The 26862-nt window shown below is 60.3% G+C and overlaps 2 protein-coding genes and 1 pseudogene across 2 annotated transcripts; 2 read left to right on the top strand and 1 right to left on the bottom strand.

Moving 5' to 3' along the window:
- The first annotated feature begins 676 nt into the window (after positions 1 to 676).
- Positions 677 to 15095, top strand: RIN1 (Ras and Rab interactor 1). Its single transcript, XM_049780878.1, has 16 exons — positions 677 to 1036; positions 1125 to 1239; positions 1350 to 1422; positions 1518 to 1609; positions 1730 to 2464; positions 2744 to 3049; positions 3249 to 3380; positions 3472 to 3623; positions 4420 to 4810; positions 6690 to 6836; positions 8678 to 8910; positions 10310 to 10405; positions 11741 to 11845; positions 13928 to 14112; positions 14542 to 14646; positions 14741 to 15095. The coding sequence occupies exons 1-16, from the start codon at positions 677 to 679 to the stop codon at positions 15093 to 15095; spliced, it is 3582 nt and encodes a 1193-aa protein (XP_049636835.1).
- Positions 15096 to 15323: 228 nt separating this feature from the next.
- Positions 15324 to 17605, top strand: CD248 (CD248 molecule). The gene has a single exon (XM_049780160.1). The coding sequence runs from the start codon at positions 15324 to 15326 to the stop codon at positions 17574 to 17576; it is 2253 nt and encodes a 750-aa protein (XP_049636117.1). The 3' UTR covers positions 17577 to 17605.
- A 9141-nt stretch (positions 17606 to 26746) lies between these two features.
- Positions 26747 to 26862, bottom strand: LOC126019477 (uncharacterized; annotated as a pseudogene).

Genomic DNA, 26862 nt, shown 5'->3' with positions numbered 1-26862 from the left:
GGGCACCTGCCTCGGTGCGGCAGCCGGGCGGGCGGGCGGGCGAGGCGGCTGGCAGGGCCCGCTGCGTGGGAGGCAGCCGGCAGCAGCAGCGCCGCGTGCCCGAGACCTCCCAGCCAGACTCCCCGTTTAGTGCTAGAACCACCCCCAGAACCTCAGTTAAGCACAGGGGTTCGTCGCCATGGAGACGGGGCACCCTCTTCTCCATGGCAACCCGGGAAGCCCAGAACCCAGCCTGGGCCGGGGCGTGAGTCACGCGTGGCCGGCAGGGGGAGCGCTCCCCCGGGGCTGACCGGGCCGCGAACCCGGGAGCCACTGGACCACCGGCGGCCGCCAGGTGCCCGCGGGCGCTGCCCTGGGGACCGCCCCGGCCCGCCTTAACTCCTTGGCGCCGCCTGCAGCGCCGTGGCCCGGGGAGGCCCGCGGAGACGCGGCCCGTCGGGTGCGGGGCCTTGGCCGACCGGGCCTGGGGGGCGTCCTCGCCCCTGCCCCGCGCCGTGCGCCCCGCAGGACGCGGCGCAGCCCGGGCCGCGTAGACACACAAGGGTTAAGCGCCGGGTGTGCCGGGCAGCGATCCGCCCTCAGGAAGTGTTACTCACCGCCGGGAATGCGAGTCTCCCGCTCGGGGGCTGCTGCCGCCTCTTCCAGCGTCCCGGGAGCGATCGCACCCGCTCCCGGCATGGAGAGCAGCCCCGGCGCGCCGGGCGCCGCGCCCCTCGGAGCCCCGGGTCCCGCCAGCCTCGCCGAGGCGCCGCCGGAGCGAGAAAAGTTGGTGAAGTTGGAAGGGGCGGCAGCCGGGCCCGGGGGCAGCGGGCAGCCCCGGCCCGCCGCTCAGCCGCACGCGCGGCAACCCGGGCCAGCCCAGGACCCGCTCTACGACGAGCCGGACGCCGGCGGGGGCCCGCCCGGGGGCCCCCCACCACGACCCGCGCGCGCCGTGAGCCTCCGGGAGCGCCTGCTGCTCACGCGGCCCGTCTGGCTGCAGCTGGCGGCCAACGCGGCGGCCGCGCTGCACACGCTGAGAACCGAGCCCCCGGGGGTGAGTGGACCTCGGGTGGCGGGGCGCGGGAGAGAGAGGAGCCGGGCCTCCCCTCCTCCCCGAACCTGGCGGCCCGTCCAACCCGCAGACTTTCCTGGTGCGGAAATCCAACACCCGCCAGTGCCAGGTCCTGTGCGTGCGGCTGCCCGAGGCCAGCGGCCCCTCCTTCGTGGCCAGCCACTGCGTCCAGGAGCGCCCTGGGGGTGAGGCCGGGCGCCCCGGGAAGGGAAGGAGGGAAGGGCTGGGGGCCGCCGGGGTGGGAGACGGGACAGCGGGGGGCCAGAGCCCAGGCACCTCTGCCCATCACCCCCAGGTTGCTCCCTGGAGGGCTCAGAGCTGGAGTTCCCCGACCTGGTCCAGCTCATCTGTTTCTACTGTCACAGCCGGTGAGGCGTCCTCGCGCTGCCCTGTCCCCCACCTCACCCCGAGCTGCCCTCCCTGTCCCTGGGGCAGGCTGACTCAGTCCCCCCTCTGCCCTCAGGGACATCCTTCTGCTCCCTCTGCAGCTGCCCAGGGCCATCCGCCTGGCCGCTACACATAAGGAGCTGGAAGCCATCTCCCATCTGGGCGTCGGTAGGTGCCCGCCTGCCACTTACCCACCCATTTTGCAGAGGGGCAAAAGGAGGCGCGATGGGGGGGGCAAGATCTGGAGCCGGATTCCCTGAGAACCTGCCCCCCTTTCGTCTTCCTTAGAGTTCTGGGCCTCCTCCCTCAACACCAGAGCCCGGCCAGGCCCGTCCTCAGGCCCAATGCTGCCCCGGCTGAAACCCAGGCCCCCCCAGGAGCTGGACCAGGGCACCGGCAATGCCCTCTGCTTCTTCAACCCCCTCTTCCCCGGGGACCTGGGCCCCACCAAGCGCGAGAAATTCAAGAGGAGCTTCAAAGTGCGCGTGTCCACGGAAGCCTCCAGCCCCCTGTCCCCGCCCGCCGTCCCCCCACCCCCGGTGCCCGTTTCGCCCGCAGCAGCGGCCCGGGAGGCCCCCGAGAAGCTGCCCCCTCGCCAGCTGCTGAGGAGGGAGAGCTCGGTGGGATACCGGGTGCCCGCCCCCAGCCCCCCGGCCCTGCCCTCCCTCCAGGAGCTGGGCTGTGCCTCCCCCAGCAGCTCCGATGAGGAGGAGGGGGCGCCCGGGGACCAGGGCAGTCCCGCCACCTCCCCTGGCCCGGCCCGCCGGCGGCCGCTGCTGAGGTCCATGAGCGCCGCCTTCTGCTCCCTGCTGGCGCCGGAGCGTCAGGTGCACAGGGCGGCCGGAGCACTGATGCGGAGTCGCCGAACGGCCGTGGGCCAGCTGGTGCAAGACCTCCTGACGCAGGTGCGCGCCGGTCCCGAACCCCAGGAGCTGCAGGGCGTCCGGGAGGCGCTGAATCGGGCCCGGGCTATGCTGAGTGCGGAACTGGGCCCCGAGAAGCTGCTGCCCCCCGAGAGACTGGGTGAGAGCTCCCCCCTCCGTCTTGTCCACTCCAAAGGCACCTGGGGGGGGGGGGGTTTGCACGATAGCACAACGGGGACAGCATTTGCCTTGCACGCAGCAAGGGTTTGATTCCCAACATCCCATGTGGTCCCCTGAGCCAGCCAGGAATGAGCCCTGAGCACCACCAGGTGCGGCCCCAAAACCAAAACTAAAGGTGTCTCAGGCACCGGTGAATCCTCCTTCCCGTCCCTCTCCCAACGCCCCACCCCCAGCCTGACCCCTCGCCTATGCCCTGCAGAAAGTGTCCTGGAGAAATCCCTGCATCGCTCTGTGCTCAAACCCCTGAGGCCCATCCTGGCCGCCCGTCTGCGGCGCCGGCTCTCCGCAGACGGCTCACTGGGCCGCCTGGCTGAAGGCCTCCGCCTGGCTCGAACCCAGGGCCCAGCCGCCTTCGGGTCGCACCTGAGCCTTCCCTCCGCGGTGGAGATAGAACAGGTGCGACAGAAGCTCCTGCAGCTGCTCGGCGCCTACTCCCCCTACGCCCAGATCAAGCGCTTCCTGCAGGCCTGCAAGCTACTCTACTCGGCGCTGAGGACCCAGGCGGGTAGGCCCCTCCCACCACCTCCTCTGCCCCAGCTGGGATCAGATTCCCTCCTAGAAGACACACTGTAGTGATTCCAAAAGTGGACAGCAGCAGGGGCCTGGGGAGTTTGTTCCGAGGACCAGTACATGCAGGCCCCAGCTCCTGGCCAAGGGTCCAGCCTCCGAACCCCTAGGTCTGAAGCCCCTCTTGCTCTTTGCAGGGGAGGGTGCGGGCGCCGATGAATTCCTCCCGCTGCTCAGCCTAGTGCTGGCTCACTGCGACCTCCCGGAGCTGCTCTTGGAGGCCCAGTACATGTCGGAGCTGCTGGAACCCGCGATGCTCACTGGAGAGGGTAAGGGCCCAAGGCACCGGCCTGCCGGGCTGGGGGGAGATCAGGCCCCCCTGGCACGCCCTTAGCCCTCTCTAACCCACCCCCGTGCCAGGCGGCTACTACCTGACCAGCCTGTCTGCCAGCCTGGCCCTGCTGAGCGGCCTGGACCCCGCCCTCAGCCAGCCCCTGAGCCCCTCGCAGGAGCTGCAACGCGCGCTCCAGCAGTGGGAGCAGCGCCGTCTGCCGGCCGCCCACAGCTGCCAGGTAAGGCCCGGTCCGAGCACAACGGGTGTGGCCGGCCCAGGGCAAGTGCTGGGTGTGGGATTGGGGGCTGGCTTCCAGCCGCACTGGGTGGGGATGAAACCTTCACCTCCCGCAGACCCAGCCCCACTGTCCCCACTTTCCCTAATGAGGCAACTGAGACATGATGTGGGTTGGGGCAGAAACCCCAAATGCAACCCTCACTCCTCTCCCCATCCTAAGAGCTGGACCCCAGCCTGTCCCTGCCCTCCTGGTCTGTCCACCCGGGGATCCTTTTTGGCCTCTTGGAGAGAAATCAGCCTTTGTCACCAGTTTTCTTTCTTCCTGTTATTTGTTTTTGTTTTTGTTTTGTTTTGTTTTGTTTGTTTTTGGGTCACACCTGGTGGCACTCAGGGGTTACTTCTGGCTCTATACTCAGAAGTCACTCCTGGCAGACTCAGGGGACCATATGGGATGCCGGGATTCGAACCAAGATCCTTCCTGTGTTGGCCATGTGGAAGGCAAATGCCTTACAGTTGTGCTATAGCTCCGGCCATTTGTCACCAGTTTTCAAATCCTGGTGCTGCCACTTTAGGGAGGCCGTCAGATTGTTAGGTGGCCTCTCTGTACCTGTTTTTGGTTTTTGGGCTACACGTGACAACACTTAGGGGTTACTCCAGGCCCTGTGTCAGGAATCACCCCCTGGAAGGCTTGGGACACTATGTGAGATGCTGGGGATTGAACCCTGTTCGGCCCTGGCATAAGTGGCCCCTCACCCCAGGCCAACTGAGCTCTGGTTCCTACTCTTCCTCCCACCCAGCACCTCCTCCGCGTTGCCTACCAGGATCCCAGCAGCGGCTGCAGGTCCAAGACCCTGGCAGTGCCCACGGGTGCGTCAGTCACCACTCTGTCCCAGCTCTGTGCCACCAAGTTTCGTGTTCCCCAGCCCAGCGCCTTTGGCCTCTTCCTGTATAAGGAGCAAGGCTACCAGCGCCTGCCCCCTGGAACCTTGGCACACACGCTCCCCGCAACTGGCTACCTCGTCTACCGCCGTGCAGAACACTCCAACACCCCGCAGGCCGGGGCCACAGCAGAGGGGATCTGTGGGGATCCAGAGGCAGGAGGGAAGGGGGAGGAGGTAGGGGATCAGGGTGTGGTGCTCCCTGAGATCAGTACCAGCCCCAGAGATAGCAGAGAGCAGGCTGAGGGAGGTGAGTGTTAGGTCTAGTCATCACTGCCCAGCCAGTACAGAGAGGAGTCCTGCAGTGGAGGAGTAGCAGGGTGTAGGGACCCAGGTCCATGGCAACAGGGAACCCCCCACCCCATTGTCCCCAAGCCAAAGCCTGGACCTTCCTCCCCCGCACTGTTCCCATCTGCTCCACTATCACCTACTGCTGCCCTCTTCTAGGGGCTAGAATAAAGGTGGATGGGGTGAGTGGGCCCCAGACTGAGTGCCCAAGGCTCCTGGACATTTGTCATTCTCCATGGGCTGGTGCCAGCCCAGCAGTTGACCCTGGTTAATATAGGGACCCAGTCCCATCTCAGATCCTTGTACCCCTGGGAGGCACGACCCAGGCCAAGGACTTCCACCTATTTCTGGGGTGTCAAGAGGATTCAGGAGAAGAGAGACCAAGGCCTCTCAACCCAGACCACCACCCAGAAAAGGAACACCCCCACCACAGTGCCCGCCTGGGAAGTAGATGCTGCAAAGTTGAATTTAGTGGCCGAACAGGGTGCAAAAGTGGGGTGCCAGCGGGCCCACATCCCCACACTGCTTGCTCCTCTCGCTCATCCATGGATAATGTCCAGGAAAGTGTCTTAGCTTCTTGCCTCCCAAGATGGGAAGTGCCCACGGACACTCTGGGGTCCCAGGAGAGTGACCGGGGCCATCACCCACCCACCCCCAGGAAGCTGCACCTCTGCGCCTGGCTTAGTGCCACCAAATCCAAGCCCCAGTCTCTAGGGCTGTCACCAATAAATAAACCCTCATCAAAGTGGAGTGTGCCTGCTCAGCGAGCGGCTCGGAGCTGAGGAAATGCTGGCCACCACCACCAGGGGGAACGCAGGGCCCAGAAAGTGGTTTTTGCAGGAGCCTTGGAGCGGCGTGGCACCCTAGATGGGGTCAGTCACCCCAAAACTAGGCAGGGTCCTGGTTGCCTCCTCCGCTCCTCCCGGTCTTGTCCAGATCGGTTTCTCAGGGACCAACCCCATTATGGACACCCTCATTCAGACACTGAGTTGAGCCGAGAGGGATGCAGCCTGCGTATGGAAGGATCCAGCTCCAGGACACTGCACCCCAACCCTGGGTGTATCAGTGTGGGGTCTCCCATGCTCCCCTTTGTCCCAACACCCCATTCTCCCAAACCTTTGCTTTTTTTCTATGCCCCCCTCATCCCACTTCCATCCCCCCTAGGCGCTCAATAAAGATTGTCTGTTGATGGAGGTCTAGGATTAGACCGTGGGCAGCGAGTGGGGAAGGCTGGATGCTGATAGATGCTGAAAACCAAACCTGATGTCTTGAGTTTGGGTCCCTAAGAAGGGACCTGAACACCGCTGGACCAGACACTGGGCCCCACTCTGGCCTCAGTGCAACCCAGCTCCTCCAGGTACTTCCTGGTGTCCGAGCATTCCAGACATCATACAGGATAGGGGGTCTGGGCCAGGTAGCCACAGGTCTCTTTGCTCCCATTTTACAGAGGAGGAAAATAGTCTGGTTCAAGAAAAGTGACTGGTTTGAATTTGGGGGCCACACCTGACAGTGCTGGGGGTTGGGATTTACTCCCAGATCTGGACTTGGGGTCACTCTCAGCTGTGCTCAGGGGTCCACGTGCAATGATGGGGATTCAACCCCGAGTCACATACAAAGCTGGTGTTGAGCCCTATGAGCTCTGGCCCAGCTCAGTTTGTTCTGGGCAGAAAGCTCAAGCCAGCCAGTTTGACACAGTCAGACCCTTCCGTCCAGCTGTCCATTTGCACTGCACGCCCAGATGTGCCAAACACCCACATTCCCAGCCAGCGAGAAACCCAAGTACCCTCCTGGGCAATAGCAATCCGATGCTTCTGCTGTACCATCACCCCTTGTCTCAGAAGGGCCTGCGCTGGATGGTGCCAACATCCCAGCAGCCACTGCCACAGGGCAAGGCGGGAGCCCTGACGTGAGCGCTTGGAAATGTCGCGCTCATCACCCGGGTTCCGTGCAGGGGGTCGGCTCCCTGTCTGCCTCGCTCGATGGCCAGAGTCAGCTTGGCCTGGTTCCTGGCTAAGTCTTGGCCTGGAACCAGCCCTAGCTGGAAGCTGGCACTGGGTCCCAGACACGGAGTGATGGATGCCACCAGGGGGCGCGCGCATCATTCCCAGTCACAACTGGGTCTCCACTCCCAGAACCAGGTCCCTGGGGGACCCCTAACTGGAACCCCGAACTGGACCCCGCGCTGGGCACCAGGGAAGCATATATTCAGGGGATCCTGGAACCATCCTGTGACTAAAAGTAGAGAAATGGATGAGAGAGGGGCCACCTTACCGCACACCCCACCTACAGGCCAAGTCAGGTCTGAAGTGGGGAACCCCCCAGAGTAGGGAGGACAGCAATCCTAAGATCCATAAGAACCCCGACTCACTCAGGCTGCCACCTACCTGCACCCCTACCTTAACATCCAAAAGTCAGAAACACCATGACCCCACAGGTCATCCAGCCCTGCAGCTGGCCCAGGAGACAGGTATGGTCTCTCCTCCAAGCCACACCCCTACATCTGTGAACTGGGAGACACACCCCCTCAGACAAACACAGACACCTACACATATGCCTGCATCAGAAACATGACCAGGAGGGCTGGAGTGGCGTAAGCAAGCAGTAAGCAGTAAGGCATCTGCCTTGCGCACGCTAGCCTAGGACAGAAGGACTGCAGTTCAATCCCCCAGTGTCCCATATGGTCCCCCAAGTCAGGAGCGATTTCTGAGTGCATAGCAAGGAGTAACCCCTGAGTGTCACCGGGTGTGGCCCAAAAAAAAAAAAAGAAAGAGGGGCCGGGCGGTGGCGCTGGAGGTAAGGTGCCTGCCTTGCCTGCGCTAGCCTAGGACGGACCGCGGTTCGATCCCCCGGCGTCCCATATGGTCCCCCAAGAAGCCAGGAGCAACTTCTGAGCGCATAGCCAGGAGTAACCCCTGAGCGTCACAGGGTGTGGCCCAAAAACCAAAACCAAAAACAAAAAAAAAAAAAAAAAAAAGAAAGAAAGAAACATGGCCAGTGGTGAGAGCTATAACACAGCAGCAGGGCAGTTGCCTTGCATGCAGCCAACACTGGACCAACCCAGGTTCGGTTTCTGGCATCCCATAAGATCCCCTGAACCTGCCAGGAGTGATTTCTGAGCACAGAGTCAGGAGTAACCCCTGAGTGCCACCAGCTGCGGCCCCAAAAATAAATGAAACATGGCCAAGCTCCCTCTCACAGAAGCACAAAGTACAGGGACACAAACAAAAAGACATACGCAGAGATAACACACACATGCAGAGCCAGAGCTATAGCACAGCCGCATGCAGCCAATCCAGGTTCTATCCCTGCCACCCCATACAGTCCCCGAGCACCACTGGAAGTGATTCCTGAGTGCAGAGCCAGAAGTAAGCCCTGAGCACCGCTGTGGACTGTGGCCCCTCCCCCCAAAAAACATACACACATAAACAGACAAATAAGTCCTCCACATACAAACACTCACATGCACACAAACACAATGACACTGAGTAGGACTCGTGGGACGGACAGCCCCAGCCCTGTGCCTCCAGGACATACAGATTTCCCAGAACTTGCCCCCAGCTTGCCAGGTCCTGCCCCGCCGCCCTCAGCCCTCCCACCCCATGTGGACCCCCATATGGACCTCTATGGGGGGCTCTGAGCACCAGGAGCACCCCGAGAGAGCCGGGCGGGGGCAGCGGCGGCGGCGCTGGGTGGGGAGGCTTGAGCTCATCAGATTCCAGCCTCGGTGATTCACGGCGGGGGCCAGGGTGGACCTGGGGGCACTGGCCCAGGAAGGAGCGCTGGCTTTGGGGGGCCAGAGTGGGCTTCTGGCCAGAGGTCTTGGGTCCAGAACAAGCTCCAGTGTGGGCAGAGGCGCCCTGTGGGGGTGGCCCCCGCTGGAACAGTGTCTTGGGAGCTTGTTCCCGGGAGGGGCTAAGGGCAGCGGGGAGCCCCAGCATGAGACAATGGACCCGCCCACCGCCTGACCCCCGCAGCTGGCTCTCTTTACAGCGGGGACAGGCCAAGGTGGGGGCAGGAGAGGGGGCGCTCCGAGGCCAGCCCAGCCGCTTCGGATCTGGGACAGTAGTAGCCCAGACCCAGAGAGTTTCCCCCAGGGCCACCTGGTCCGAGAGGACACCAGGCTACAAAGCCCAGTGCCCTGCCAGCCATACCACCAGGAATGATTTCAGGGTTTCCTGCTGGACAGACAGGCAGAACCTCTCTGCGAGCTTCACCCCAATTGTCCCTTTGCCCCATGTGCTGTCAGAGGCCCCTGGGGGAGGCGCCTGAGCCTAGAGGGGCCTCAAACTATTCCAGTCTGGCCCTTCTGTGCCCCCCCTGCCTGGGCTTTGAAGTTCTAACATAAATATCCCATCTTCTCTGCCTGGTCACAGCCCCCAGACCTGGCGTCCACCCCAACTGGCCTAGAGGGAGCGGGGGAGGGGAGTAAGGCCCAGACCACCGGGGAAGGTGGGCCCCGGCTCCCCTACGCAGGGAACTGAAACTCACGAACCAGCAAGGGGACAGTGATGGGGACAGAGAGGGATGGTTCGGGCTGGGTGGGGGGTTGGAGGTAAAATCAGGGAAAGGTCCCCAGGGACAGACAGGAAGGCACACAGAGGAAGGTGCTGGGAGGCACAGAAATGTCCTAGATGGGTGTGGGGGACAGGAAGGCTGTGAAGAAACTTCTGTGAAGAAACCTCACAGAAGTCCTTCCAACTGGGTCACCGCCGTGAGAGCTCCTGGTTCAGCCCCAGACAGAGGCTTTCAGGGTTCCCCCCAGAGGTGAGACTGTGTACCCAGTCACTAGTACTTTCCAGGAGCCCACGACCTGGCCCCGGCTGGCCCACAGCCCAGGATTGAGGGGCTCCTGAGGCCAGGCAAGTTCCATCCAGCACACCCCAGCCGGGTCAGCAGTCACCCCAACTCAGCTGCTCCCTGCTCTGTTTGTCCCCCCTCCCCTGCCTGTGTGACCCACGACCATGGCTGCCTCTCTGGCCCCTGTCCACGCGCCCTTCCCATTCTGACACGGGCCCCGGGCCAAGCTTCTCAGGCCAGGATGTGGCCAGATGTTGAGGTCAAGCGTCTGTAGGGAGAGGGACCTAGGTGTTCCAGCTGGGCCAGGATGGGCAATTTGGGGGCAGCTGCAGACACAGGTGTGGAACGGCAGACAAGATCACGCACGCACACACACGCAAAACACTCATGCACACGCTACTCACGCGTGGGGCACAGAAAACAGTGACTGTCGGCAAAGACTCCCCACCCACCCCCCAGAGCTCTGGTGCTCTCCAGCCTTCAGTTCCGGGCCACGCCCCCTTCAAGCCACACCCACCCCGTTCCCAGCAACACCCCCTTTCCTCTTGGGGAGTCCCTGGCCTGAACCCTGGGATGTGACACCAGCAAGTGGGGAGGGGAGAGGACCTAGGCCACCCCCTCTATCCCCAGGCCTGCCCCAGGACCTCCCCTCTGTCCTTTCCAGGGACAGCTAGTCCCAGCCTCAGCCCCTGCAGGGTGGTTTGGGGAGTTGGGAAATGGAGGGCGGGGTGGGATGGGACAGAAGAAGGAGAAAAAGGAGGTGATTTGTACAGGGAGAAATGTGCTGTCTCAGCGGCGAGGCATGCACCGCTCTCAAGGACCAAGGCCTAGGGGGCTGCCCCCCAATCACTCTAGACACCCCCCATCTTGGCTGCTCCACTGAGCCCTCTTGGGGGCCAGACACCCTGCAGCCCACACAGGCTCATCCCTCACTGCCCACCTTTGCACGCCCCTCTGTAACGGGAGATCCAGAATACACACACATGCAAGTACACACATGTACACATACACTCACAAACAGGCTCACACATATGCACACCCACATGACCCCGCTGATCTGATCTGATCCAGTCACTCAGCATCCTGCCTAGGACACAGTGGTTTCAGGCCCCATTCAAGTAAACTAACTGGTGGGTGGGCGAGTGTTAGAGGCAGCACAGAGAAAGAGGGGGGGGGTCAGGGTCACCGCGCTGCCTGGGGGGGGTTCCCTGCGAGGCATCCTGCTGATCTTGCACAGACCCTGCATCTAGGCGCCTCCCAGCCAGCCCTCCACTGACGGCTGATCTAAGAGCATCTGCATCTTCTCCCCCACACACCGCACCAGGTCCTCTCTCGGTCTCATTTGTCCATTTGCTGTGGCTCCTCACCCCACCCATTGCTCAGCCAGCCCCCAGCCCTGGATTGACTGTCCTAGCTTCTCGCTAACAACCTTCTTGTCACCACACAATGGATACCCACAGCGTCCAGGCACTCATCCATGCACCTCACCCCACCAGCCATCATGGACCCATCCACACACCCATCCGTCCCTCACGCATCAGTCCTCCTCCTACTCATTCTTCAACATCCCTTAAGGTTGTCGTGTGTGTGTGTGTGTGTGTGTGTGGTCGTGTGTGTGTGGTGTGTGTGGTTTTTGGGCCATACCTGGCATCGCTCAGGGGCTACTCCTGACTTCTGGGCTCAGAATCTCTCCTGGCAGGCTCTGGGGCCATATGGGATGTCAGGATCCAACCTGGGTCAGCCATTGGCAAGGTAAATGTCCTCCCCACTGTGCTATCACTCTGGGGGGGGCACGTCTGTCAAGCTATTTGGGGGGTGTCAGCCTCTTCTCTTTGCTCTGGGGAACCAAGCTAAACGAGGCTATCCCTCTGCTCCCACACAGATTCCAGACACCACCTGTGCGTCCACTCTGGCCAGACTGGCTGGGAAAGGTAGGAAAGTGCATGTCAGGCAAGATGGGGTCTCGAATACAGCCAAAGACGCGTTGGGGTCTCTGCGACTGCTCCCTGCCAGCCCCCTCTGTTCTCCGCCATCTCTGCACATGCAAGTTGGTTCGCTCCTACCATCTGGAATTTGGCCTTTTGACCCTTTCCAGGGCTTAGCCCCCAATCGGTCACCCTGGTGGAGGCTGAAGTACTCGACAGGGATTGGCCCCAGGCCCCTGCGGCCTGCCTACCTGCCTGCTCTGGCCTGCTGGCCTGTTGGCCGGGGCCTGGATCCTGGACTGGATCCAGCCACAACCCTTGGACCAGGCTCTAGCCCGGCCCTCAGGGGCCTCCCCAGCCGCCCCACCCTACTGCCCCCTCTCTCCCCCCCTACCAGCTCCTCACCCACTCCAGCGATTGCAACAGCCTTCTAACTGGTCCTTTGGCTCAGGGATCTCACCAGGCTGCTACCAGGCCTTCCCCCACTCCCACTCCCCACCAAGGGAGAGGTCTTTGCTCTCCGGGTACCCTCACACCATCTTGGCTTGCAAGGCCCCTTGGTTTTTGCACCTCCTTGATGGTGCTCCAATGAACCCTCAGGTCAGATGCAAAAAGCAGCAGAAAGAGAGAGCCTTGGCATCCTCCCTCTTTTTTTTTTTTTTTTTAATAATTACTTTAAGCACCGTGGTTACAAAACTGTTCGTGATTGAATTTCTCTCTAGAATGGACACCACCCTTCACCAGTGCACTTTTCCCACCACCAATGTTCCCAGTTTCCCTTCCACTCATCCACACCCAAGCTTGCATCTGGGTGGGGCAGGCATTTTGTTTCTCTCTCTCTCTCTCTCTCTCTCTCTCTCTCTCTCTCTCTCTCTCTCTCTCTCTCTCTCTCTCTCGCTCTCTCTCTCTCTCTCTCTCTCCCCCTCCCTCCCTCCCTCTCTCTCCCTCCCTCCCTCCCTTCTTTTTGATGCTGTGGTTTGCACTGTTGTTACTGAAAGGGTACCATGCATGTCACTTTATCCCCTTTCAGCACCCAGTTCTTGTCCAGAGTAATCAGTTCCAATTATCATTGTCATCATAGACCCTTTTCTGCCCTAACTGCACTCACCACTCAGTGGTGAGCTTCCTACCACGGACTGATCCTCCTGGGCCTCATCACTATTTTTCTCTGGATATTATTACCATAATGTCTTTTTATTTTCCTTATATTCTACAGAGTAGTGAGATTATTTGATGTCTCTCCCTTTCCCTCTGGCTCATTTCACTCAGCATAATAGTCTCCATATCCATCCATCTATAGGCAGATTTCATGACTTCCTTTTTCCTAACGGCTGCATAGTATTTCATTGTGTAGATGTACCACAGTTTCTTTATTGGCTCCCCATTTTGTATTTGAGGGAGGGAGGTTTCCCCCAGCAGGGCTGGGAGTCACTAGGGCCACATCTGGGATGTCAGGAGCCAAGTGCTGTGACTCTGGGACCTGGGTCTGACACTAGTCCAGACCTGCTTCAGTCCCCTGGGGCCAGGTCATTGTACACCAGTAAGAAAGGCAAGTCCCAGAGAAACTCCTTGCCAGGGGGTCTGACTTCTGAAGCAGGCTGGCATTTGGGGAGCTACAGGCCAAGCACTTTATATCATTCATTCATTCCTTCAAACCCTCTCAGAGCTGCAGGGGGTAAGGTGCCCCCTCCCTGTACTGGAGCTCAAATGCTACCATAGAGGGTTTAACTTCATCTGTCCCGAGGTCTGTGGGGATGCGATTTCTGGCAATGGCAGACTTTCCTAGAGGTGTGCAGGGCCCCAGAGGAAGCCAAGAGTACTGCAAAGTATTTTAGGGTATACAGCACTCCACAAGGAGCCTGGCCCAGCCCCCATGTCAGGGATGCCCTGATTTGGTTAACGGCCAAGGATACTCCGGCCCACAAGTAAACAGAGTATGTCAGATTCTGGCCCCATGTGAAAAAGAGAAAAACAGGGCCAGGGAGGGAGGCAACGGGCGACGGATGTGCGTCCTGTGATCTGAGTGAAGGGACAGTCACAGGAAGAGCCCAATGTACCCACGGGGTCTGGGGACAGGTCACAGAGAAGAGGCCATGTGAGGTCCCTGAGTGTCTGTCCTGTTTTGGTGGTGCCTGAGAGGGAACCCTGAGTCTACACAGGCAAAGCTTTCAGGCCAGGGGGGCTCTGAGTGGAGGAGTGACCGGATCTGCCCTCAGTCTGGGTCTCAGGGAGATCCCAGGACTGGAAAGGCACAAGAGGGTGAGGGGGTGGTAGGGAGAGAGGCGCCAGCCCAGGGGGAGGTGGTGGGGTCCCTGGTGGGTGGGGGAAGGGCCGTGAGACCCAGACGCTGCCAGCAGGAATTCCGAGCTGGGATGCTGCGGGTGTGGGAGAAAGAGTCGGCTGATGAGCTCAAGGCGCTGGGCCCGCGCCAGGGGGAGGCTGGTCCCCTCTCGGAGCCTCCGAGGCTGAGGTCGACAGAACCACTGTCTGGCACCCCGCAAGCTCCTCAGAAGTCCCTGCAGGCCGGCCTGCGCTCCACCGGGTGAAACTGGGGTGTAGAGCCGCCCCCCAGCAGAGTGGCAACCCTGTCACCCTCCTTAAGGGACCAAAGGGGGGAGGAGCGGGAGGCCACTGGTCTCTGCAGTCACCCAGCACACGAGTGGGGGGACAGATGGGGACCCGGATCTTTCTCCTGCCTCCTAACCCCAGCCCTTCTGGAACTTTGCTCCAAGGGGGAGTGGGTGTGCTTGGGTTAAGCCACCAAGTGACTCCCCTGGGACCGTCCATCCCAGGAGACAAGGCCCCAGCTGAATCCTGAGGCCTCCAGGAGGGAAGGGAGCGGGCCCTGGGGGGTATGTGACTCCTCCTATGCCCTTACAAGGGCTCCACAGCCTCCTTGCAGGCGGGGTGGGGGGGCTGCACACCCTGAACTCAGCCCAGCCCGCCCTTCCCCCACTGCCCTCTGCTGCAGGGGCCCAGAGAAGCATTTCCTGTTTGGGGGCCTCTGCCGCCTCCTCTCCCAGGCAGCCCAGGTTCCCAGGGCCCGAGCCAGCCGAGGTGAAGGCAGGGCAGGCCGGTCTGTGTCCCCTCTGAGCTGGATGGTGCCGCCACAGCCAGGAAGCAGATGGGGGAGGTTGAGGCAGGAGATGAGCCAAAGCCGGGCCGGGCAGGTACAGGAACAAGAGGGGCCTGCCCAGCCCCGGACCTATGTTCTGCCTTCGGAGCAAGTGCACAGAGGGGAATGGGGTGCAGGCAGGCCGGGGTGCGCGTCTGGGCTCAGGGCAGCGTGGGGACGGCCCCCGCACACGTGTGTGCCGTGACTCACAGCACATTTCCACACGCATGACGAACTTTTGGGCCCCGAGGCCCGTCCCGGAGGGCGAGGCCGTGCGGGGTCCAGATCCCAGTCTTGGAGCCCGGGAAGCGATGACCTCGCCCAGGGCGGCCTGCAGCAAGCACCCCCAAGCTGCGGGCGCCGAGGGTCGGTCCAGCCAGGCCCCTCGGGGAGGCGATCCCCGGCTCTGAGACTCCCCTCCCCCGCCTTGTACCCCCTTCCCCTGCCCCCCCCCCACTGCTTCCTGCTCCAGCGGCCCCCAGGGAGCTGGAGCTGGGAGCTGGCGCGGACCCCAGCCCGCTCCTTACAAGGCCTGAGCCCGCCCGGGCCCGCCTCCCCGGGCCGGCCCGCCCAGGCCCCGGGCCCACCCCCTGTCAAGAGCCGCAGCCGGCCCGGCCGGGCCAGTCGGGGGGGACGCGATGCTGCTTCGTCTGCTGCTGGCCTGGGCGGCCGCGGTACCCGCGCTGGGCCAGGCCCCCGGGGCCGAGCCCCGGGCCACCTGCGGCCCTGGCAGCTGCTACGCCCTCTTTCCCCGGCGCCGCACCTTCCTGGAGGCCTGGAGGGCCTGCCGGGAGCTGGGGGGCGACCTGGCCACGCCGCGGACCCCCGACGAGGCGCAGCGCGTGGCCGGCCTGCTGGGCAGTGGCCCGGCCGACGGACTGCTGTGGATCGGGCTGCAGCGGCCGGCCCGGCAGTGCCAACCCCAGCGGCCGCTGCGGGGCTTCACGTGGACCACCGGGGACCAGGACACCGCCTTCACCAACTGGGCGCAGCCGGCCAGCAGCGGGCCCTGCCCGGCGCAGCGCTGCGCGGCGCTGGAGGCTGGGGGCGAGCACCGCTGGCTGGAGGGCTCCTGCACCCTGGCCGTCGACGGCTACCTGTGCCAGTTCGGCTTCGAGGGCGCCTGCCCGGCCCTGGCTGAGGAGGAGGGCCAGGCGGGGCCGGCCGTCTACACCACGCCCTTCCACCTGGTCTCCACCGCCTGGGAGTGGCTGCCCTTCGGCTCGGTGGCCGCGGTGCCCTGCCAGGCCGGCGGTGAGACCTCGCTGCTCTGCATGAAGCAGCCCCAGGGCGGCGTGGTGTGGTCCCAGACCGGGCCCCTGTGCCCGCCGACCAGCTGCCACCCGGACAACGGCGGCTGCGAGCACGAGTGCGTGGACGAGCCCGGCGTTGGCGTGTCCTGCCGCTGCCCCGCGGGCTCCAGGCTGGCGGCCGACGGGCGCCACTGCGAGGATACCTGTGCCCAGGCGCCCTGCGAGCACCAGTGCGAGCCCGGCGGGCCCCAGGGCTACCGCTGCCACTGCCGCCTGGGCTTCCGACCGGCCGAGGACGATCCCCACCGCTGCGTGGACACGGACGAGTGTCAGATCCCCGGCGTGTGCCAGCAGATGTGCGTCAACTACATCGGTGGCTTCGAGTGCTACTGCAGCGAAGGCCTGGAGCTCAACGAGGATGGCGTCAGCTGCAGCCACCCTGGCGACCGGGGCTCACTGGCCTCCCAGGACCTGGAGGAGGACGAGGAGGACGAGGAAGACGAGGAAGATGAGGATGAGGACATGTCCTGGGAACCCTTCCCTCACGGCTGGACAGAGGAGCCGGGGATCCCGTGGATGGAGGCCTCGCCGGCAACCGACTTTGGCATGGCCTACAACCCCGGCTTTCCCGAGGACGTCATCGAGGATGATGGGCCACTGCTATCGCACCTGGACCCCACCCGGTACCCCCCACCCAGCGTCCCCAGGGGCCCCTATCACTCCGCAGTACTCTCCATCACCCGCCCACCCTTGCCCCCGGCTCCCAACAATCCCAGAACCCCTGCCAGGTACCCGGCTCTGCCTTCTGCCCACCAACCCCTGATAGTTTCTGCCACGGGTGCCCCCCACCCTCCCGCCCGACAGAACCCCAGGACCCCGGCCATGGTGGCACCCCCTCACCACCGCATCCCCCTGTTCGCCACCAGCGCTCCACATCAGCCGTCTGCCCACCACACCCCCTTTATCTCCACCAAACATCCAGGATTTTTACCCTCTCACCCAGTCCCCGTGTTTCCAGACCCCCACACTCCTGACATCCCGCATGCAGCTCGCTCGCCTTCCAGCCCAGCTACCCAAATCCCTCTGGCCAACACCTCGGAGGCCCTCCACCCCACTGTGACCTCGACCGGCCCTGTTCTCCAAACCTCTGTCTCCTTCTCTATAACCCCAACTACCCTGCCCCCACCCACCGCTACCTCCAAGACCCCAGGAATCCCCCTGTTCCCAGACTCCAAGACTCCCCTGCCTTCTCATAGCCCCAGCCATCAGACTTCACTCTCCAGCCCTCCAGACCCTCATACCGAAGTCCAGCCGGTGCTAAGGGAAGGGGTCTCTGAGTCCCCGCTGCTGACCTCAGCAACTCCCACAGACCCCGGGGAGGCCAGCTCGGCCAGCCGCAGCCGGAGGGATGACCGATGGCTCCTGGTGGCCCTCTTGGTACCCACGTGCGTCTTCCTGGTGTTCCTGCTGGCACTGGGCATCGTGTACTGCACCCGCTGCGGCCCCCACGCCCCAAACAAGCGTGTCACCGACTGCTACCGCTGGGTCACTCAGGCGGGCAGCAAGGGCCCTACGGCACCGGTGGCCCCTGGGAGCAGCCACCACGGCGGGGTGCAGACCTGCAGAACCAGTGTGTGACAAGGAAAGGGTGCTGGACACATGGTCTGGGCTGCGCAGGAACCCAGCGAGCCGACCCGCTGGACAGAGGGCTGTGAGCGCCTCCAGCTATGGACCTGCGAGGCGGGCCTCGGGATCGGGATCGCTGCTCCCCAGTACAGGAGACGTCAAGGCCCCCAGGACGGCAAGGGGGCGGGTGCCGGGGTCTTCTCCAATAAACCAGTGCAGCCTCATCCCAAACTCTTGGCTGCCTTTATGCCTGACGGGAGGGCTGGGAGGACTCTGGTAAAAAAGAAAGGGCTGGTTGGGCCCCCCCACTCTGTGTAGTAAGGTGAGTCCTTCCAGGGTCGGTAAGGGGGCGCCCTAGTGCCATGGGGAAGTGGAAGGTCAGTGGGGCCAGAGCCAGGCTCAGGGTGAGGTCTGGCCACGGACAATACCATCTTTGTTGCTTTTGACACCCAACCTCCAAGAAGGTGGGGCTGGCTGGGAGAGGGCTTGGAGTGACAGGCCGGGTGGGTCACAGGGTTGGTGGTTCTGGGGAGTGAAGGGGACTGTTTGGGTCACTCCTGCTGCCCTCCATCCTCTGGTCAGCCTGGAGAGGGCAGGTAGGCTTAGGGTGGGCCAGTCTGGGGGCCCTGCGAGGCACTCTGGGAGGTCCCCTGCTCTGGGGTCCCTGAGATCTCCCCACATGAAGTTCCCTGAGCAGGTCCTTCCCTTGGGGCCACTTTCGGGGTGTGGAGGTGCCTGGACAGAGAAGCTCAACTTGAAGGGAGGTTCCGGGCACCCCACCCCAGAGAGAGATGGTGCAAAATCACTGCTTGGAGCACCTGGTGATGTGGGGGCGGCCCCCCAATCAGTGTCTTGGGGAGCCGACCAGGAGGCGCCCATCCCTACGGCCTCTGTAATTTCCCAGTTGTGGCCATTAAGGGGCCTCTAATTAGGTCTTGGGGAGAGCAGCGCGACCACCCGGACAGTCAAGGAGTGAACCAGCGCCCCCTTTCCTGCCCGGGGCTCCCCGAAATTAGGCCTGGGCAGGCTCCAGGGAGAGGAGGGGGTCGGAGATGGGGCGAGGCGGGGTTGGGTGCAGGAGAGAGGTTGGTGCGCAGAGGGCTGGGTGGGGGGGGACCCCGCGGTCCGCCCCCCGCCCCCCACGATCACGTTCCCCTAACTCAAACCAGACGCCCCCGCCGGCTCCAGCACAAGCCATTAACCTCCGAGACGCCGCCGGGGAGGCTCGCGGGCTGGGAGTGGGGGTCTCGGGGCGGCCCAAAGTCTGGACGTGCGGGAGCGGTTTTGGGGTGACCGACCTGGGACCGTCGGGGACGTGGGGCTCTTCCCCAGGTAACCCTGGGCCGGGGAACCGGAGGCACCCCAGGGCAGGAAGGGGTTAAGGGCGCCGCGGTGGAGGGAGGGGATGGGAGTGGGGAAGGGGGCCCAGAGCCGGCTCTTTGTCATCCGGTAATGAGCACCAGATGCGGAGCTGCGTGCGGCCCTAAACAGACGCCTCCCGGGGCAGCGCCCCCGCCCGCCCACGGCCCCGCCCGGACCCCCCGGCACCCAGGCCCCGCCCTCAGAGCCGCAGGCCCCGCCCAGGAAGGTCAGCGCCGCGCCTCCCATGCTGCCCTGGGGTCGTCCCGTTGGCCCCGCCCACCATGCTCACTAGCCGCGCCCACGCAAAATCGTCCAATCAGCTTCTCCAATAACCATTGCCCGCCCCTTCGCTCCTCCAATCCCGCTCCGGGTGGGACTCGGCCAATGGCACCGCCCAGATGCGGCACAAGCCCCGCCTCCTCAGCGCGGCTCGCGCTAGGATTGGCCGAGACCTGAGTTTCCCGCGTCCCGGAATCCGCCCAGAGTTTACACCTTTTCTGCAACGCAGACTCAAGCCCCGCCTAGCTGCGCTGCGAGCCCCGCCGGGTTAGGGAAGAACCGCCTCGCGGACAGCGCCCTCCTCCCCTTCCCCGTCTCGGAGCTGGTGACCGCGCCGCAGCAGCGTTAAGGAGGCCCACAATAGAAAATAAAAAAGGAGGGACCCATAAGGCCGGGCGGCCCGGTGGCAGGCCCGACTCCGCGCCTTTGCACGCATGCGCAGTTCGCGCCAGCCGCTTCCCGCAGGCCACGCCCACACGGGGGCGCCGCTCCCCGCAGCCTGCGTCCTTGAATGGGCTCGTGACGCCACCTGCCGGCTGCACTGAGCCTTGCAGCCACCGGGAAGCAAGCCCCAAGACTGGCGTCTATGCAAGCGCCACTCGATTTATTAGTAATTTGAGGTTTTTTGGTTTGGGGTCACACCCGGCAGCGCTCAGGGGTTCCTCCTGGCTCTATGCTCAGAAATAGCTCCTGGCAGAATCGGGGGACCCTATGGGATGCTGGGATTCGAACCACCCTCCTTCTGCATGCCAGGCCAACACCTTACCTCCATGCTATCTCTCCAGCCCCAGGCTTGGGGTTCTTGATCCCACGGAAGACACAACCCCTGACTTCCTGCAGCTGGATCCTCCTCTCCCTTACGTAGTTGCTCCATGGCATGGGCTCATTCCCTAGTTATGTGCCCTGCGTGTGTGTGTGCATGTGTTCATGGTCACTCTACACCTGGGCGGCTACCAGCAGGGGAGAGAAGAGAGGAGGTGGTGAGTCGGTGTGAAGGTGTGTGACCACGCACAGTGCAACACAAGACTGTCTGGGACGCCCCTGGGAAGACAGCTGTGGGCAGAGGCACTGGGGGAGGAGGATGAGCTGGGACTCCTCCAAAACCCTCGTCTCAGCTCCACTGTCACCATGGGGTTACCCCCATGGTGGAAACATGGTGAATTGGCTCTGTGGGCATCTAAGAGCAGATGGAGTAGACTGTGTTGCAGGCAGGGTGAGGCAGACCCGACATATACACAGGACTTTTTTTGTTTGTTTTGGGGCCACACCCAGCTGTGCTCTGGGGCTACTCCTGGATCTGCACTCAGGAATTACTCCTGGCAGTACTTGGGGAAATCATATGGGATGCTAGCGATCGAACACAGCTTGGCCGTGTGCAAGGAAAACGCTCTCCCTACTGTGCTATCATCCAGCCCCCATGGGATTTTTTGTTTGTTTTGGGGCCACATCCAGCAGCACTCAGGGGTTCCTCCTGGTTCTGCACTCAGAAATCACTCCTGGCAAGCTGGGGGGACCATATGGGATGCCAGGTATTGAACTCGGGTCAGCTGCGTGCAAAGTAAATGCTTTACCCGCTGTGCTACCACTCCAGCCCCTCTTGGGATTTTTTTGGTATTGAGAATGGAATCCAGGCAATGAGCATGCACTTGCCTGCACCTCCCAACTTCAGGCAGTGTTTGGAAGAGCCCCAGAGACTGGAGGGAAAGCTGAAAGGGAAAGCTCAGGGGTAGATGCTGCACATAAAGCAAGCACATGATCTGCCCAGTAAGCAGTCTTTCTGGCCCTTACACAGTTTCTTGTTTTGTTTTGACTTTGGGGCCACACCTGGCAGTGCTCAGGGCTTACACCTGGCTGTGTGTTCAGGGATCACTCCTAGTAGTGCTGAGGGCCGATATGGGGTGCTGAGGATTGAACCTGGGTTGGCCGGATCCCAGGTCCCTCTGACTCTTTCCAGAAATGTCCAGGCTACTCCACACCCACTTCGTGTGCTGGAACCCAGGTGGCAGCTGGCTGTGTGTTCAGGGATCACTCCTAGTAGTGCTGAGGGCCGATATGGGGTGCTGAGGATTGAACCTGGGTTGGCCGGATCCCAGGTCCCTCTGACTCTTTCCAGAAATGTCCAGGCTACTCCACACCCACTTCGTGTGCTGGAACCCAGGTGGCAGCATGTGCAGCGGGCAGGGACAGGTATTAGCCCAGATGCAAGGCTGGCTGGGTGTGGGGTTCTGGGAAAAGCCCAAATTCCCTGCTCTGCTCCAGGAAGGGGAGGCAGGAGAGCTGAACTTGGGCACCTTCCTGAGCCTAGAAGAAGGAACTGGTGGATGCCAGGGCAGCAAACCATGCTGGCTCCTTAGCTGGCCTGGCCCAGGGAGCCCAGGCGGGGTGGAAGGAAACATGGTGACTGGGGTAAGATTGGCTGTCTATTTAGAGTAATATGAATAGTCCCGGAGGTGGAACACATTTCTGGCATGCGGGAGGCTCCAGGTTTGACTGATTGGTTCCCTGAGCAATACCACAGTGCTGGGCCCTGTGGACTGAGGCAATAAGTGCCACATATCGGGTGAAGGATTACTGGGAGTGGGCCCCGGCCCCTGAACACCACTGGGGTCTCCCCCCAATAATCAGAGGGCAGAAAGATTCCAGAATATGGGGATGGAGAGATAGTACAGTGCTTAGGGCTCTACAAAACTGGGTGGTTTTAACCATAAGGATTATTTTTGTTTATTTGATTTTTTTGGGGGGTCACACCCACTGGTTCTCAGGGGTTACTCCTACCTCTGTGCTCAGAAATTGCTCCCAGCAGGCTCAGGACCATATGGGATGCCGGGATTTGAACCACCATCCATCCTGAATTGGCTGCATGCAAGCAAACTCCCAACCGCTGTGGTATCTCTCCAGCCCCAACCATAAGGATTTCTTCTGTCCCTTCCCTCTGTCATGCAGTAGCTGTTACAGGAGCCTCAAGGCCATTCCTCAGCCACGAAAAGCTCCCCCCCTGTAGCCACTGTCCCTTGGGGCTCAGTCATTTTGAGGTATCTCCCATGGGTCTCATGATTTCCAGTATTTGGACTGACATGGTGGGTCACCTGCTAGGAGGCCAGGCTGGGGTCCTTACAGCCTGGCAGGAAGCAGACACTGCAAAGCCCCCGAGGCCTGGCCCTGAGAGTGGGGTGGCCGAACCCCCCTCACTGTGAGGGAAGTCAGAGGCCAGCTTGGCTCAGGGCAGGAACAGACAGATCCCACCCTGACAGGAGAGAAATCTCATCATCATCATGGTCTTCATTCCAGCTGATATGACTTCAGGGGTCCTTGGGCCACAGGGCCTGTGGCTCAGCAGCTGGTCACATGGTCAAAGGCCACCAGGCAAGACAGCAGCTATACCACAGAGGGTAGGTCGCTTGCCTTCCATGCAGCCAACCCAGGTTCGATCCCCAGCATCTGATAGGATCCCCTGAGCACCTCCAGGAGTGATCCCTGGTGCAAGAGGCAGAAGTCAGCCCTGAGCACATCCAGGTATGGTCTCAAGCTTGGAGAAATGGAGAAACTCATCTCTTTGCCTCCTCTTGAAACCCGGCAGGCCTTGACTAAGTCCCAGCAGAGGCTGTGACTGCCAGGGCCAGGCGAGAAAGAGCGACAGTGACCTTCCTGCCACGCTGAAAGGTAGCTCTGGGAGGGGCCCAGCTCCCAGAATCATGGCTGCCTCTGACCCCCACTGTTGGCTTTGCAGAGATGGTGTCCCATGCTGCATGAGTCTGAGAGCTGGGCCCACATCTCCAGGACAGATGATCCTGGTCACATGCTTTAAGGGCCCATGTTTTGGGGCCATTTTTCCTGCAGCAGGAGAGCTTCCCCAGAAACAGGGAAAGGCACGCGTGTTCCCTGGGTCCATGTGTCCATATGCACATGTGTGTGTGTGTGGTGCCTGAGCATACATAGTGGCTGTAATCTCCTCTCATGAGATGAAACTCTTGCAGGGGTGGCGAACACACGGCTCTCTAGCCGATGCGGCTCCCGGCCAAAATGAATGCGGCTCTTTGCCTCTTATCATCATTTTGTATACTGTGACTCTTTGCCAAGTTTGGATTTTGTTCCGCTGCTTCTGAGGAGGGACCTCTGAGGAGAGATCTCCGAGCGTGGAGTCCCGTCTCCAGGCTGCATCCTCCCGTCTCCCATCCCTTGGAAACAACTGCACGGGCCAGCGAGTGGGGGGACCCGTGTGTCACATGTTGTGTCACATCTTGCCATGAGTTCTTAGTGTGGAGGATGCAGCACACCCTCACCATCACTGCAGAATTTTGACCCTCACTCAAAATGGCAAAATGCAATCTGTGTTTAATAGATTATTGTTAAAATTAGATGCTTTTGTGTGAGTGTTTGTCTGTTTTGGCAGGTCACTTCGTGGTGTGGCTCTCTGACTCTCACAGTTTAAAATGTTGGCTCTTTGTGTCAAACTTGTTCGCCACCCCTGCTCTTTTGTTTTCGACTTTGGAGAAGGCTGTGCTCTCTCCTCCCCACTCCTCCCTTTCTTTTTTTTTTTTCTTTTTATCATATCTGCCAGTGCTCAGGGGATCCCATATGGTCCCCTGTGCCTGCTGGGGGCGATTTCTGAGCGTAGAGCCAGGAGGAACCCCTGAGCACTGCTGGGTGTGACTCAAAAACCAAAAACTAAAAAAAAATAAAAATAAAAAAAATAAAAAACCAGGCGCCAGAGAGATAGTACAGCAGTAAGGCGTTTGCCTTGCATGCAGAAGGACAGTGATTTGAATCCCGGCATCCCAAAGGGACCCCCTAGCCTGTGGGGGACGATTTCTAAGTGTAGAGCCAGAAGTAACCCCTGAGTGCTGCCAGGTGTGACCCCAAAACAAACAAACAAACAAAAACCCACCACAAAATAAGGAAAAACAGCTGAATCACTAACTCAAACTTTTTGTTTTGTAATGTTTCCTGGGCCACACCTGGTTTCAGGCTCACTCCTGGCTCTGCACACAGGAATTACTCCTGGCAGTGCTCAGGGGATCATATAAGACACCAGGTATCGAACCTGAGTGTATTATCACTCTGGCCCACAAACTTTTTTTTTGGCGGGGGGCCACACCTGGTGATGCTCAGGGATTCCTCCTGGCTCTGCACTTAGAAATCGCTCCTGACTTGGGGGACCATATGGGACAACAGGGGATCTAACCGAGGTCCGTCCTAGATCAGCTGTTTTCAAGGCAAGTGCCCTACCACCTGTGCCACTGCTCTGGCCCTTAACCCACACACTTTTATTTTTCATTCTTTTGTTTCGTTTTGGTTTGGTTTGGTTTGGTTTAGTTTGGTTTGTTTTTTGGGTCACACCCGGCAGTGCTCAGGGGTTACTCCTGGCTCTACACTCAGAAATCGCCCCTGGCAGGCACAGGGGACCATATGGGATGCCGGGATTCGAACCACCATCTTTCTGTATGCAAAACAAACACCTTACCTCCATGCTATCTCTCCGGCCCCTGTTTTGTTTTGTTTTGGGGCAGGGGTGGCAAACATTTGACCCAAAGAGCCAAAATTTTAAATTGTGAGAGTCAGAGAGCCACACTACGCAGTGACTTGCCAAAACAGACAAACACACAAAAGCATCTAATTTTAACAATAATCTATTAAACACATATTGCATTTTGCCATTTTGAGAGAGGGTCAAAATCGTGCAGTGATGGTGAGGGTGTGCTGCGTCCTCCACACTAAGAACTCATGGCAAGATGTGACACAACATGTGACACACGGGTCCCCCGCTCGCTGGCCAGTGCAGTTGTTTCTGAGGGATGGGAGACTGGAGGACACAGCCTGGGGGCGGGACTCCGTGCTCAGAGATCTCTCCTCAGAGGTCCCTCCTCAGAAGCAGCGGAACAAAATCCAAACTTGGCAAAGAGTCACAGTATACAAAATGATGACAAGAAGCAAAGAGTCGCATTCATTTTGGCCGAGATTCGCATGCGGCTCGAAAGCTGTGTGTTCGCACCCGTTTTGGGGTTACACCCGGCAGTGCACAGGGGTCACTCCTGGATCTACACTCAGAAATCACTCCTGGCAGGCTCGGGGGACCATATGGGATGACGGGATTTGAACCACCGTCCTTCTGCATACAAGGCAAACGCCGTACCCCCATGCTATCTCTCAGGCCCCATATTTTTCATTCTTATTGGAGTAGAAGTAGATAATCTGGAGATAAACCTGGAGCCCCTTCAGTGTTCAGAAGCTCATGGTGTTGTTTTTTTTTTTTTGGTTGGGGGGCCCTGTGGGGGCTCAGTGCTAATATGCAGTGATGCTCAGTGGACCATTTTTGTGCCAAGAGATTGAACTCAAGTTGGTGGCTTACAAAACTCTTTGGACTGGAGAGATAGCACAGTGGTAGGGCGTTTGCCTTGCACACAGCTGAACTGGGATGGACCCAGGTTCAATTCCTGGCATCCCATATGGTCCACCAAACGTGCCAGGAGCATTACTGACTGCAGAGCCAGGAGTAACCCCTGAGCGCCACCTGGTGTGGCCCACCGCCCCCCCCCCCAAGACAAAAGTCTTATCACCAGACCAGCTCTCTATTGCAGCCCAGGCTCCTGTTTTTTGTTTTTTTTTGTTTGTTTGTTTGTTTGTTTTTTTTGTTTTTGGGCCACACCCGTTTGACGCTCAGGGGTTACTCCTGGCTATGCGCTCAGAAGTCGCTCCTGGCTTGGGGAATCATATGGGATGCCAGGGAATCAAACCATCAAAATTCGGTCTGTCCTACTAGCGCTAGCAAGGCTGACACCTTACCTCTAGTGCCACCTCTCTGGCCCCTGTTTTGTTTTGTTTTGTTTTTTTCCTCTCCTCAGTGTGACTGGAACTCCCAAGCTTATCTCCTTTTTCCTAGCACTGGAGATGAAACTAGGGCTTCACACACAGCAGACAAATACTTCACCCACTGAACTACATCCCCGGACCTAAAAGTCACCTCCTGACTCAAGATAGAGACTGGAGTCATGTCTGCATTTCAGTCTTCACACAGATGAAACAGAGGAATTTAACCGACTCTGAGGGGCCAGAGCAATAGCACAGCTATTGTATCATGCCATACATGAGGCCACCCAGGTTCAAAATCTCCGGCATCCCATATGGTCCTCTGAGAATGCCAGGAGTAATTTTTTTTTCTTATTTTTTGGTTTTTGAACCACACCCAGTGATGGTCAGGGGTTACTCCTGGCTCTGTGTTCAGAAATCACTCCTGATTCAGGGAACCATATGGGGCGCTGGAGTTCAAATCTAGATCTGTCCTGGGTCAGCCACATACAAGGCAAACACCCTACTATTGCTCCAGCCCCATCAGGAGTAATTGTATTTATTTATTTATTTATTTATTTATTTTTTCGGTTTTTGGGTCACACCTGGCAGTGCTCAGGGGTTACTCCTGGCCCTACACTCAGAAATCGCTCCTGGCAGGCGTGGGTGACCATATGGGTTGCCGGGATTTGAACCACCGACCTGCTGCATTCAAGGCAAATACCTTATCTCCATGCTATCTCTCTGGCCCCCTTTTAAAAAAAATTTGGTTAAATGCCACAAAGTAGGCGGCAGTGCCTTAACCGTATGTGTGTTGCAGCATCCTCAATCCTTGTCAAGGGGAGTGCTAACCTTCTCTCCTTTCATACAACAG

Source organism: Suncus etruscus, chromosome 9, assembly GCF_024139225.1.
Source record: "Suncus etruscus isolate mSunEtr1 chromosome 9, mSunEtr1.pri.cur, whole genome shotgun sequence".
Taxonomy (NCBI): domain Eukaryota; kingdom Metazoa; phylum Chordata; class Mammalia; order Eulipotyphla; family Soricidae; genus Suncus; species Suncus etruscus.
Note: the sequence above shows the minus strand (reverse complement) of the source record. Positions and strands in the feature narration are given on the sequence as shown.

Coding starts and splice junctions, on each gene's coding strand:
- RIN1 (XM_049780878.1), top strand. CDS start 677: ATGGAGAGCAGCCCCGGCGCGCCGGGCGCCGCGCCCCTCGGAGCCCCG. Junction 3,381..3,471: donor CGCGATGCTCACTGGAGAGG/GTAAGGGCCCAA, acceptor CCCCCGTGCCAG/GCGGCTACTACCTGACCAGC. Junction 4,811..6,689: donor CAGAGAGCAGGCTGAGGGAG/GTGAGTGTTAGG, acceptor TTGTCTCAGAAG/GGCCTGCGCTGGATGGTGCC.
- CD248 (XM_049780160.1), top strand. CDS start 15,324: ATGCTGCTTCGTCTGCTGCTGGCCTGGGCGGCCGCGGTACCCGCGCTG.